The sequence below is a fragment of the Candoia aspera genome, chromosome 4, assembly GCF_035149785.1.
Source record: "Candoia aspera isolate rCanAsp1 chromosome 4, rCanAsp1.hap2, whole genome shotgun sequence".
NCBI lineage: Eukaryota > Metazoa > Chordata > Lepidosauria > Squamata > Boidae > Candoia > Candoia aspera.
In genome coordinates this window covers 49,601,935-49,615,304 of record NC_086156.1, presented here as the reverse complement: position 1 = coordinate 49,615,304, position 13,370 = coordinate 49,601,935, and the positions used below count along the sequence as shown (strand labels likewise).

At 39.3% G+C, this 13,370-nt stretch overlaps 1 protein-coding gene across 5 annotated transcripts in view; it reads left to right on the top strand.

The window, feature by feature from the left end:
• GOLGA4 (golgin A4) overlaps positions 1 to 3,638 on the top strand; it is a 60,135-nt gene extending 56,497 nt beyond the window's left edge. For 4 of the 5 annotated variants that reach the window (XM_063304079.1, XM_063304074.1, XM_063304078.1 and 1 more), the window contains 2 exons: positions 1,521 to 1,585; positions 2,935 to 3,638. In XM_063304079.1, coding sequence (XP_063160149.1) covers positions 1,521 to 1,550 — 30 coding nt within the window. In that variant the 3' untranslated portion in view covers positions 1,551 to 1,585; positions 2,935 to 3,638. The remainder of the gene's footprint in view (positions 1 to 1,520; positions 1,586 to 2,934) is intronic. The other variant, XM_063304075.1, reaches the window with a different exon arrangement.
• The last annotated feature ends 9,732 nt before the right edge of the window (positions 3,639 to 13,370 follow it).

The following is a 13,370-nucleotide window of genomic DNA, read 5'->3' as shown; positions in this document are numbered from 1 at the left end:
ATTGAATAAACTGAAATGAATGATATAGTTTTCCTGTTCTGTGCAAAAGTGTAAGTATTTGCCAACTGCAAAATTGAAAAACAGATCTTTACATATTGATCTCTATTTAAAGAAGAGAAAGTCTCCTTTGGGTTGGGCTCCCTGTAACTTTATGGATACAACCATTAAGTTTTCTTGATAATTGTATAGAGGTGATTTGCCATTGTTGCTTCTGAGATGTTTTGCAACTTCCCATCTAGTCTACAGCCTTGGTTTCCCCACATCCAAATACTAACCAGGCCTGGCCTTACTTAGTTTCCCAGCCCAGGCAAGGTCAGTTCAAGATGTTAATAATAATCCTGTGGAACTGATTAATATGTAAGCACCAATCTCTGGTTTATATTTTTAGTTTCAGAGTTAATGACGTTGGTCAAAAATTTAGGATTTTTTTCCCCTCTTTTCTACTTCTACTCTTTTTCTCTATGTTCTCAGTAGCCAGGTTATGTAAAAATTAATCAGTGATCAGTATAAATAGATTTGATAGCCTGTCAGCATACATTTTGACATGATTCACTTTCCGAACTACCATACTTTGGCTTTAAAATATTACAGTTGGTATATTTTTAAATGGTGTACTATCCAGCTTTAAAAGAAAACTGTGTGAATGGTGGGATAGTGTCAGGAGTACTGATGGCGAGCTGGAAGGGGCTTCTATCCAAGGGGGAAAACGCATGCGTAGTACTGAGGAATTAAGCAGCCATTCAAAGAGACACAGATCAGACCCGCCTTAACTTTTGGGGTTTATCTGTCTGGGTTTTTCCCACGCTTCTTCAGTTTGTTAGGATTCTGTTTTATGTAGCAGTAATAAACACTAGAGATCTACTCCTCATCTCAGTGTGATTTCTGACTGTTAGGACAGATAGTATATTTCATGAGAAATATATTAGGGATATTAGATACAAATTCTGTTGGGAAAAAAAGTATCTGTCAGTTCATGTTTCTGATTGGTTGCTTTGCCTGAACTACTTCCTGCTTTAACACACACTAATAATCTTAATGTGCTTTCCTTTCTATTCTGAACGGTTGTGGGCCATGGATATTAATCCTGCTTAGCTTTCCATGTGAATGTTAGATGAGTTGGCAGGGATATGGTATTGGACCAACATTTCATTTTGGAATAATCAAAACAAGCAAAACCGTAGTTTTGTTTTATGGTCTCATTTTGTATACTAGCATTCTTAACAGAGGATTAGTTGAGCACAGCACAATGAAGTAGACTCCAAAATTACTGTAAGGTATTCTAATCTAGAAGGCTTGTGCAGATTTAAAACAGCCTTTGAATCTAAGTATCTTGGATTGCCTGGAATTAACCTCAGCAATATGCTGGATATTCTGCAGAACATAGATATACTGTACTTAATATTAAGAGCAGCATTTGACCAATAGCCATAGCTAGAAATAAATATCAGACACTTCCTGTAGTCCCACTTGCTTTGATTAACACATTAACCCAATAAGCTGTTCTTTTCCTGGCTTTATAGTTCACCTCACCTCGCAGTGGTACCTTCTGAAAAAATCATCAATCAGTGCTTTAGTTAGTACGTAGGTGAGTGTTGCCTGATGTATAACCATTTTTGGTTTACCTTCTCTTTTGCTAAAATAGTAGTAATTGCTCTGTGCATTAGTGATCATACTTAATGCTTACTATTTTTGTTTTATAAAATAACCTTCCTAACAGGCCCTAACTCCTTTATATCAGTGGAATTGGTTTAAATTGTACAAATCTGCAGCATAAGATTAAAAGAAAGCATGCTCTTATGAATGAAAATGGTACTGGTTAGCTAGAAGCCATTGCAATTTACAATTGCAATTTAAAAAGCAGAAGGGCAGCGATACCAAAACTTAAACGAAATATGCTTATAGGAAAAATATATGGAATGATTTTGGAACATGAAAACTATTATTATTTTAAAATTATTAATAATTTTAAGCTATTAAAGAGAGCCGTTTAGTGTACCAATTAAGGCACCAGGCTAGAAACTGGGAGACCATGAATTCTAGCCTTGCCTTAGGCACAAAGCCAGCGGGGTGACCTTGGGTCTAGTCTCTCTCAGCCCTAGGAAGGAGGCAGTGGGAAGCCACTTCAAAATCTTGCCACGAAAACTGCAGGGACTTGTCCAGGCGGTCAGTAGTTGTTGGCCTCGGAGGGTAAACCAGATTGGAATCACAACTAGATGAGTTAATTCTATTTTATTGTAAAGCTACATTGACAGAATCTTTCAAGTATGAAAGTACAACACACACATCCCCGCCATCTCCTTTACAGCCTGAGCCTCTTACTCTGCCCACTATCTAGCTGTGGGCTATGCTGTCTCTTCCGACCGCTCCCTAGGCAGCATCTCTTTGCCCAGTCTCCCAAGGTCTTTCCCACATACCATTACAGGAGTCAACACTGACTTGAAAGCACCACCACCACATCACCACTCAAAAACACCCCCCAAGACATGCTATTAAAGCAAATGCAGCATTTCAAATTCCACCTCAGGGTAGTATTGCCAAATCTTGAAAGGGGCATAAAGCAAAAAAAAAGAAAGAAAGAAAGAAAGAAAAGGAAAAACAATAGGTTACTATGCTGCATGTCTCTTTATATCAATGGTGATAAATAGACATCTCCATAGCTTGCAATGTTATGTTTGTTGCCAAACCAAGACTTCTGCTGCCTTTCACTGTGTCATTGTGACTACTCCCTTCATTTACTGTGTCCCTTAACTCCCACTGCTACTCTGAAAAAAACTGATTTGCCAGCATATTTGTGGCACTGATGATTAAATTATTAGTGTATTTGTCTTGCAGTTAGTTAACTATATATTTACAAATATTTGCATGCTGTATATTCTCACAATTTATAACATTTCTTTTCTTCCCCCCCCCCTTTTCCCTCCATTTCTTTTCTAGTCCTGGTTAAGACCGTCAACTTGAAGAATTTGCGACATATGCACTTTGTAACAGATTACACAGCTTTGAAATCTGATCATATCTCCAAATTGGCTCTTTGGAGCATGGAGTAGGCAAAAACTATTATTCAGGTTTCATGTGAAAGAAGCGCAGCAAGGAATGATGGATTGAGAATTGGGACTATGAATATGGTTAATTTACTGCCTTTAAGAAAGATTGTTGATCAGGTGGTGTGTGCTTAACTTGGACACTATTTTCAATTTAGCTTCAGTTTTTTTTTAAAGAAATCGAAGTATTTTCCCTCAGTACAGCTTTTACAAAGTATCTCTAAAAAATTAATGGTTCTATTTATTTTCTTGCGGGTTTTGTTTCAAATATTATATATTGTCTGAAATAATTGTGCAATACACTTTGAGTGAGGAACTGCCTAGATTTCTTAATAAGTTAAGCTGCTGGAGCTATTTTCCTCCTATTGATTGTTTATTAAGGGCCATTTCTATAAGCTTTTGCTTATAATGAATCCAGATTGCAGAACCTCATTTATTAATTCATAGCTTTTGTACTTATATTTTGTGGGAAATAAATTTACACTTCTGTAAGTTGTAAATAGGTGCTATCTACTTGTATTATAAGTTGATCTCTGATTGTTGGCAGTGCTAATCTTGCAGAGCTGGGAGAAAATAAAACTTCTATTTACTGTACAATGCTGCAGCCTGATGTGCTTGTCAGAAGTCAGTGCCTGATTGCTAATTGCCTTAATCCTGTGCAGAGGGATGACATTTTGCTTTTAAATATATACAATAGGAAGCTAATGATGCTTTTTGTAGATATAGATCTGAGTAACATAGTTCCTTAGCTGACCCACTAAAGAGCACGTTAAAGGAGGATCAGTTACAGTTTGGGGCAATTATTTGTTCATTGGACTATTAGCATGCAATCACAGAACTGAATGTCAATTCTGACCAAGCCATATAGTCTTACAACTAACCCCCGCTCAAAAAAATAAAAATAAAAAATAAGAAGAGAGCATATCAACTTCATGATACATGAACAAAAGTATTTACTTCTCAAAACTATTGTTTTTATTTTTACAGCAGTTTCTGAAAAGGTAGAAAATATCCAGTGGATTGGATAGAGATTTTTAGCATGAAAAGTATCTGCACTGTGGATTCCTAGGCATTGAAGCCATGCTGAAATTAAAAAGATATACTCCATGTATCAGAGATGGCTTCACGATTGAGCCTTTCCTGGGTTTTGTGGGAAAAAAACCACTAAAATGAAGATATAAGTGTTTATATTCCCCTGCAAACAACATTATGAGAAAAATGTGAAATCATTTATTTTGTTGAAAGTATATGAACATTTTGTAGGACAGGATGTAAACTTCAGCAAAACTTTAGGCATCGTATTTGAATAACTATGGTATGAATTAAGTCCATAAAATTAATTGAACAATCTACGAATGCAATTACAAATACATTGTTTTTTTGCAGGAATGAAATACTGCTTTTTTGCAACTTCCAAAGTCTGGCTGCTTCTCATTGGCCAAAGGAAGGTGTCAGAGGAGGGACATTTCTTGCATGCTTTGTTCAGTTTCAACGATAAAGAGGGATTTCCTACATCAGTTCCAAGTGCTGGAGCTTCTCTCTTAGGAAAGAAAGTGAGCTTGAATGAGAAACCCAGAGCCCAACTGTTAGTTGCTTTAATCTTGTCCCATGTGGTGAGAGTGGGTTCAGAATGGTTGCTTTGAGTTCCTGCACAGCATAAGCATTGGATTTGTTGGTGTCAGTAGCTCCCTTCGAGTACAATTCTATGATTCGTACAATCATAAAAACAAAAGCCCCATACAGATACAAAATGGTAAATAGATACTTGCTGTATTTCTAGCAACCAGCCAGAAGACGTTAAGGGTATGTGTTGCACAATCATATAATCCTGCAGATGAACAGGTCCTTGACTTTGCTTTAAATCAAAGCCATTTTTCAAATTCAGTGGAAGCTCTTTACAGGATTGCATGGACTTAATGTCATTCCAGACTGAAGTCGTAGGAAAGAAACGTCTACCCTTCAAACAGACTAGCTCTAATGCAAGCATACCAACAAAATGCCTTGTCAGCTGGTAAACATTAGAAATCATTGTACCTTCTGCCCACTTGCAAGTACTATCTGGTCAATATACCTCAGGGTGTTTAACTAAAAAGTTAACATATCTGATTTTATATTCTACAGGTAGTCCTGATGTACCGATGGTATTTGGGACTGGGAACTCCATCGCTAAGCAACACAGTCGTAAGGTGCGACGTGACTGCGCTGACTTACTATAGCAGTTCCAGCAGTCCCAGTTGCTGTCGTTAGGCAAATCCCACACAGTTGCAGCATCCCATGGTCATGAGATCACCATTTGCAACCCCCTGCTGGCTTCCCCATTGACTTTGCTTGTTAGAAGCCGGCAATGAGGGTTGCAAATGGTGATCATGTGACTGTGGTACACTGCAATGTTGTAACTGTGAGCCGGTTGTCAAGTACTGAATCGTGATCATAGGACCCCAGTGATGCTGTGATGGCTGCAACTACAGGACCTGTCCTAAGTCCCCCTCATTCAGCTCTGTCATAACTTAAAATGGTCACTGAACAAGTGGACATTAAGCAAGGACTACCTGTATTCACAAAAGTGGCCACTTAAACACAATGGACCGGCTTACTCTAATCTAGTGTTTCTCAACCTTAGCAACCTTAACCTTCCTTCCTTCCTTCTTCAAAAATATTTTCTGTTTGCCTTTTGTGTATATATAGCTATATATGGAAAAACCGAACTTACAACAAATATGTATCTATAGTCACCACACTTACATAATGTTTCTTCCCCATTCAACCTTTTAGGGCTTTAAAATTGCTCTAAGCATTCCTAGAAATGTGTGAACTGCAGAGCTAAACCTTGAAGTTGCTATATATGGATTTTGTTATATTATGAGAAGTAATCCACGCATGCAATCTTTTACTCTTGACAACAGACTTCAGGATTTTTGTAGTACAGAAAGGGATTGTTCCTTAAAAATATGTAGCTTGAGAGTGGGATTTCTTTTCATTCCCACAAGTTAGTCACAAAGAGCTGCTTTTTGTCAATTATCATTTGGTATAGTGAAATGATCTAAAGCTACCCTGTTATTTAAACACAACATCACTTAGTTTGGTGCAAAACTGAATTCCATCACATTGGGCCCTGTACAAATTTCTGAGTAATAACTTCTTTTGACTCCCACCCTCTTAATAACTAGTCTGGGCAAAACTTGATCGTAACTGAACCTACATAACTGGATTGGAATCACACATCTTCCGGTAAGCAGATAGAGAGCCTGGGTGTTGTTATGTACTGCTCTAGAACAGAGCTGTAGGCGTTGGGTGACAAAAAGAAGTCCTATAACTTGTCCCCACTACCCTGAGTAGTAACAAGGAAGCCAGTCTCTTGCTGGGAAATAATTATTTCCCAGTTCATGTGTCGGGTGCCATTGTCTGCCATCACTCCTCCACTGGCTACTGCTCTTTGATCTTGTTCATTCTTTCTCAGTGGATTTTCTTGCTCCTCTTTTTTCTTAATTGCAATATCATGGATTTATTACCATTTTCCATATGCAACTGTCAGAGTAATACTCCCAGCAGATGTTTATGGAAAATAACAGGGATTCTGTTTTGCTGATTGCAGCTGAGAAAATAAACACAAAGGAAGAGAGAATGAGATTGAATAGTGGAGTAATAGAACATAATAAATAAAGTTGATAAAATGAATTGGCATAGAAAAAAAGAAACTGAAATATTAGGCAAATTGAGTTTATTTATTTATTTATCATATTTATACACCACCCATTTCACAAGTTCCCTTTTTCTGGATGAAGTTAAAGGTGGATTCTTGATCTGGAAATGTGAACAATTCAACAACATAATGGAGTTTAGCACATTGCTATCTATTTGACACAGTCAGCTTTAGTGCTGAGGGAAACAATGCAAACTTAAAAAAAGTTTTGGCTGGCAAGGCATTGCTGAGAAACAGTCTTGGGTTCAAGTGTAATATATTTAGGTAGATGGACAAGAGTAATAATTTCACATACCTAAAACACAAGTCTTGGGAATCTGAAGACTGGTTCCCAAGCAACTTTAGGCTGGGAATGGGGAGGAGGCCATGTTACTCATCAGACAAACTGTCTAGCAGTTTCTTGCCATAGTTTTAAGAAAATACATAGTTGGGTTTGTTATCTTTGTGATGCTATCTTTAGGAGGAAAAAAGCCACCACCTTAGGTTTCCATGTTTCAGTCCCCAAAGGGAATTCTAAAATTGTGAAGTCTGGGCAAAAAGTCTTTAGTTTTCATCAGGACAAAATATGGTGCAGGGTTAAGCAGTTGTGGTGCTGCTATTGCTATTCTTACAGCCTCTTTCCATTTAGCCTTCCTGACTGTTGATGGGAATTTGTCTAAACATCTACTCTGGCATTAAAAGCTGATATTCATTATTTAAAATCACATTCTGTTTTTATGAACAAGATTGTAAATGCCATAAAACTGCAGATTAGCAATAAACAAGAAAAATAGCAACAGTTAATATATCTGCAAGGACAAAAGTCTAATTAAAAAGATAAATATCCTGAATATAAACTGGGTATCTTAAGGACCAGTATGGATAGAACCATTTTTATTTCTTTCCTAAGGAGGTTCCATAGTCAGGAAGCTACTATAGAAAAGGCTTCCTTTATGTACTGATCAAAATGTACTTTCTTGGTAGTAGGACATACAGTGGCATCTAAACAAAGAGCATAGATTATGGGCAGGCTTATATAGGAAGAAGAAATCCAGTTTGGTGTAGTGGTTAAGGCACCGGGCTAGAATCAGGAGACCGTGCATTCTAGTCCTGCCTTAAGCACAAAGCCAGCTGGGTGACCTTGGGCCAGTCTCTTTCTCTCATCCCTGGGAAGAAGGCATTGGCAAACCACTTCTGAAAATCTTGCCAAAAAAACTTCACAGCCTTGTCCAGGCAGTCTCCAAGAATTGGACACGATTGAATGGATATCTGTCTGTGTGTGTGTGTGTGTGTGTCTGTCTGTCTTGATTCCAAATCATTTTGGACTTTGTAGACCTAAATCAATATCCCACTGAAAACAAATGGAAAGTCCAGTAGGAAGGTTGGGTTTAAACTGAATAAAAATTAAGTAATTGAGAAAGCGTGATAATATTGTCTATAAATTGTGAAACACCAGATGACAACAGCAGCTTGGTAGTTGCATTTGTACCAGCTGAAGTTTCCAAACACTTCAAAGGCAGCCTTGTGTTAATGGTGTTAATTGTTAATTGTGTTAATAGTGGTCTAAACAAGTAATAGTTAATGAATGGACTTCTACTCTTCCTTCCATGGGAGGAGAGATCCTTGCACCTAATCCGAATCTGAGCCAAGGAATTTCCAGCCAGAGCAGCCAACGCATCCTCCAAGTAGGCTGTGTTCTCTTCTACCAGTATGTAATGAGCCTAGTCCCTCAAAAACAGTACAATACCACTTAGGAGTAGGTTGTACCCTCATTCCCAGATTGGTTTGTCTACTGATTCAACAAAGCCCCACTCTTGTCTGGATTGAGTTCAACTCTGTTGCCTATATCCAATCCCTTATTATATCCAGCTAATGGCTGGGGATATACATAGCCTACTTGGAATGGTTGAAAAATTGATACACAGGTGAGTTTAGACTTACTTTTGGACCTGAATAAATGACGTAGATGGATTTCAACTGAAACAAGATCTGAAATCAGAAAATGGTTTAATCATCCTTTTGGGGGATGAATGTACAGCTTTATCTGAGGTGTTTCAGTTAAATTGTGAAGTCTATATTCCCATGTTTATTGGGCAGTTGTTTTTTTGAAATTTGGTAAGCACTACTGCAGGTTTTGTAAAACTCCTATGTTATACATTTCCCTGGTGCCTGAAAAGTTGAATTTAAAGATACGAGCTTTCTAGTTCAACAGATGCACTTAATTGCTTTCGAGCTACATTTTGATATAAAATCAAACTTTTACTAAAACAAGCAATGCTTAAAAGCTTGGAGCAGCACTTTGTTTATACAGCAGATTATTTCTCTGGTATAAATCAGATGGCTAATGACCCTTTAAGGAATTGTTCTGTTTTATGTTGGGCTTGCTGATTTTCTTTGCATTGATCTGTTATACCTGGATTGCAACCATAAGCAAAAAGATGCTATGTTCAAAAATAAGTGAGTTGGAAGGGGAAAATAATAAGCTGACTAATTAAAAAAAGGCTGAATAGCAGGTAATATAAATGAATATAAAAAGTCTGACAGATAAAAAATTATATATATAGTAGCTGTAGTTTGTAATTGTTCCTCACCCGCAGCCAGGACCAAGTTAGTTAGAATATGTAAAAATATCCAAGTACTGTACATTCATTTAACTCTACAGATTTGGTTTAAATTCATTTGAAGCTGTGTTCACATCTAGTACAAACTATTTACCCCGCTTCTATCATGGCATTTCAAGACGCATTCAGAGTGAGTGGTAATCTCTACCAGAGCAGTGCTTTGTTCTCCTTGACCTGGACATGAGTGAACTAAGAGTCAGTGTGGTGTAGTGGAGGTGTTGGACTAAGAACCGGCAGGCCCAGGATCTAGTCCACCCGCAGCCGCAGAAGCTCCCTGGGTGACTTTGGGCCAGCCATTCACTCTTGTCTCAGCCTACCTCACAGGCTTATTGTGGGGGAAACTAGGAGGAGGCAGCATTATATACACTACTTTGAGCTTTGTACAAAAGGGAGGATATAAATCTAATAAAGCAATAAGCTGCAAAGTACTCTTTGGAAATGTCAGAACCAAAGCAGGAGAGACCGTTCAGTGTGATTGCACTGTTCTTTGCCTGCTTGAAAAAAAAAATCCCACATATGGTAACTGCCTGCATGGACCTTTCTATCCTTTTTAAAAATTTCTTATTGGACAGCTGTTGTCATAACACCAAATGCTTCGGTGGAAGTGCACGAAGTCTTGGCAATAGCACCCAGAATCAGGATTTATAGCAGCCTTTCCAACTCTGATTGCCTTCTAGGTATGTTGGGACTGCAAGTCCAAAACATAGCACTCAAAAGCCATGCTGGCTGCAGATTCAGGGAGTTAAAGCCCTGACACATCTGGAAGGTGCCAGGTTAGAGAAAGATCTTCACAGTATTCTGTTTTCTTTATTAGGATTTTGAGCCCAGGAACTTGACAAATACGACGCTTTTGTATATGTGTCATGGCATCCCATGCTTGCATGAAAGGGGCAGAGCTTATGGTGTGACCCTGCTTTCAACCTTTTGACAGGCACAGCGAATGGATGCCCATGATGGATTGTTTTTCTTATTGTTAAGTGTCCTTGGGAAATTCTCATTTGGTGTAAACCTGGAAGTTTCTCCTTCATGAAAACTAACGAATAAAATTGCCATCTCAGACACTTGGTGTTGTTTTCCCACAACTGGGAAATGTTGAGAGGGAAACAATGAATTCTTTGTTATTTTATTTCAGCAACATGAGAAGGAACTAGAACACATAAAGGATTATCTGGACCCCTTTCAGTCAGGTTTCAGGCCAGGATATGGGACAGAGACTGCATTGGTCGCACTTATGGATGATCTCTGGTTGGAGCGGGATGGAGGGAGTGCATCCATCCTGGCTCTCCTTGACCCCTCAGCAACTTTTGATACCATCAACCATGGTATCCTTTTGGGTCGGCTCAGGGAGTTGGTGGGTAGCGTAGTCTTACGCTGGTTTACCTCCTTCCTCCAGGGCCAGTCCCAATCGGTGGTGATAGGAGATGAGAGATCCGACCCTCGACCCCTCTTGTGCGGGGTTCTGCAGGGTTCGGTTCTCTCCTCTCTCCTATTTAACATCTACATGAAACCACTGGGTGAGATCATCCATCACCATGGGATGAGGTATCATCAATATGCAGATGATACTCAGTTTTATATCTCCATCCCAGGTGAGGTAAGTGACGCGGTAGTTGCCCTCTCTCAGTGCCTGGGGGCTGTCGGGGTCTGGATGGGGAACAACAGGCTTCCAATGAACCCTGCTAAGATGGAGTGGCTGTGGGTTGACAGCTCTTCTGCTTCTGGGAAATTGTAATCTTTAGTTCTGGATGGGGTTGCACTACTACATTCAGATTTGGTGCATAACTTGGGGGTTCTCCTGGACTCACAACTCCTGCTGAAAGAGCAGGTGGCAGTTGTGGCCAGGAAGGCCTTTGCTCAACTTCAGGTTGTGTGCCAGTTATGCCCCCTCCTGAAGCAAGAGGCCCTCCAAACAGTCACTCATGCCCTGGTCATCTCCCATATAGACTATTGCAATGTGCTCTATATGGGGCTACCCTTGAAGAGTATCTGGAAGCTTCAGCTGGTCCAGAATGCAGCCGCGCGGGTTATTCTTGGTGCCCCAAGATCGGTACACATAACACCTTTACTGCGCGAGCTGCACTGGGTGCCAGTTTGCTTCCGGGTCCAATTCAAGGTGTTGGTTATGACCTTTAAAGCCCTACATGGCATGGGGCCAGGTTACCTGAGGGACCGTCTCATCCCCTCAACATCGACCTGTCCCACCTGGTCAGGCAGAGAGGGCATGCTGTGAATCCCGACAGTTACAGAATTCCACCTGGCAGGGGTCCAGGAGGCGTGCCTTCTCTGCAGTGGCACCCGACCTGTGGAATATTCTGCCTCCAGAGGTGAGTCAGGCCCTTGTGCTCCTGGCCTTCCAGAAGAACTTGAAAACCTGGTTCTGCCACCTTGCTTGGGGTGGAGAGGTAATCACTCGTCTTGGGGGAGGCTAGCACCATAGATCCTTCCCACCGAATAAGAACGTTGCCCCTTGGGTTTGGTATTTATCTTATTCTTATTTATTGGTGTATTTATTGTAATTTATATTTTATTATTTTAATTCTGGTTTTATTGTAAACCACCAGAGTCCTCCTTTCTTGGGGGAGATGGGTGGTAATAGAAGTTTGAAAATAAATAAATAAAACATGAGACGGAACTAGAACACATAAAGGATACTTGGGAAATACAACTGCTTTAACTAATTAAGTAACTGGCTATTATAAAGTGTTTCTGTCATGAGCACTGATGGTGAGCAGGAGGGGGCCCCTATCCAGGGGGGTAAACGCATGCGTAGTAGCGAGAATTTGAGCTGTCATTCAAAGAGACACAGAACAGACCCGCCTTGACTTTTGGGGTTTATCTTTCTGGGTTTTCTCATGCTTCTTCAGTTTGTTAGGATTTTCTGTCTACTGTAGCAGTAATAAAACACTAGAGACCAATTCCTCGTCTTGGCGTGGTTCCTGCTTGTCAGAACAGTTTCCAACTTAATTATGGGGGCAGGGATCGGGTATATTTAGTTATCTAATCCAACATTTTAAAATTAAGATTAAAATTGCCACAATACTTTTCTGGTAATTTGTAAATAGGAAGAAGAGATTCACTCATTTGATTTATATACAAACCTTTATCATGTATTCTTGCTCTGTGTATCCTTAACTACTAAGGTAAAATGGCTAGTATCTTTGTTTAGCAAGCCACTTAAAAATCACCCCACACAGATTGGTATAATTTTTATATAAATTTAATTAGAATTGCCATAAATTATCCACAAATTCAAAATAATTCACCAAAGGAAGAATTTGAATAGATTTAATTCCCCACCCCTGTTTGGTATCTATATGTTTAGTCTATTATCCTAATCTTTATGAATGGGTGTCAGCCCTTCAATGTATACCAGATTAGAGAACCAGATTTATGCATGCAAATACTACTTTTATTATAAGATTACAGTAACAGAATCCCGCAAGTCTGAATGTGCTTCCCCCCTCCCTCCTTTTATCTTCATGAGAACTAGGGATGGTCATGCCTGAGATGGTTTTTCAAATTGCATTTCTGCCTGGGACTGAGATTTCTTTTATCTGACCATTGTCTTGGTTGCGACTCTTCCCCCTACTCCTCAACGTTATTCTTACTGCCCATTACATCAGCCAACTTCAAGGCATCTGTGTTCTCATTTTTTAGAAAAGGAGAACCCATGACCATTCAAATGATACTATATTTTAGCACCTGATGCCAAGTGTACTATTCTGCCATTTCTTTTATGATACTTCAGGACCTTCTAATGGCTTAGACGTTGTTAAATTTTATTTATGAGCTGCCAGCTATGTTTTTATATAAGCTATTCGATTATCTTGTTAGAGATCTCAGGACCACTCATAATAAAAACCAGGATATAAATCTCCCAGACATAATAAATGAAATGTGGAGGCAACTCAAGTGGCCTGCGAGGCACTGGCATTACACTGCACAAGAATGTACTAATGATGTTTTGCAGTGAGTAATTCTCACACAATACAGGGAATGTTTCTCAGATCATATGAAATAACACCCACT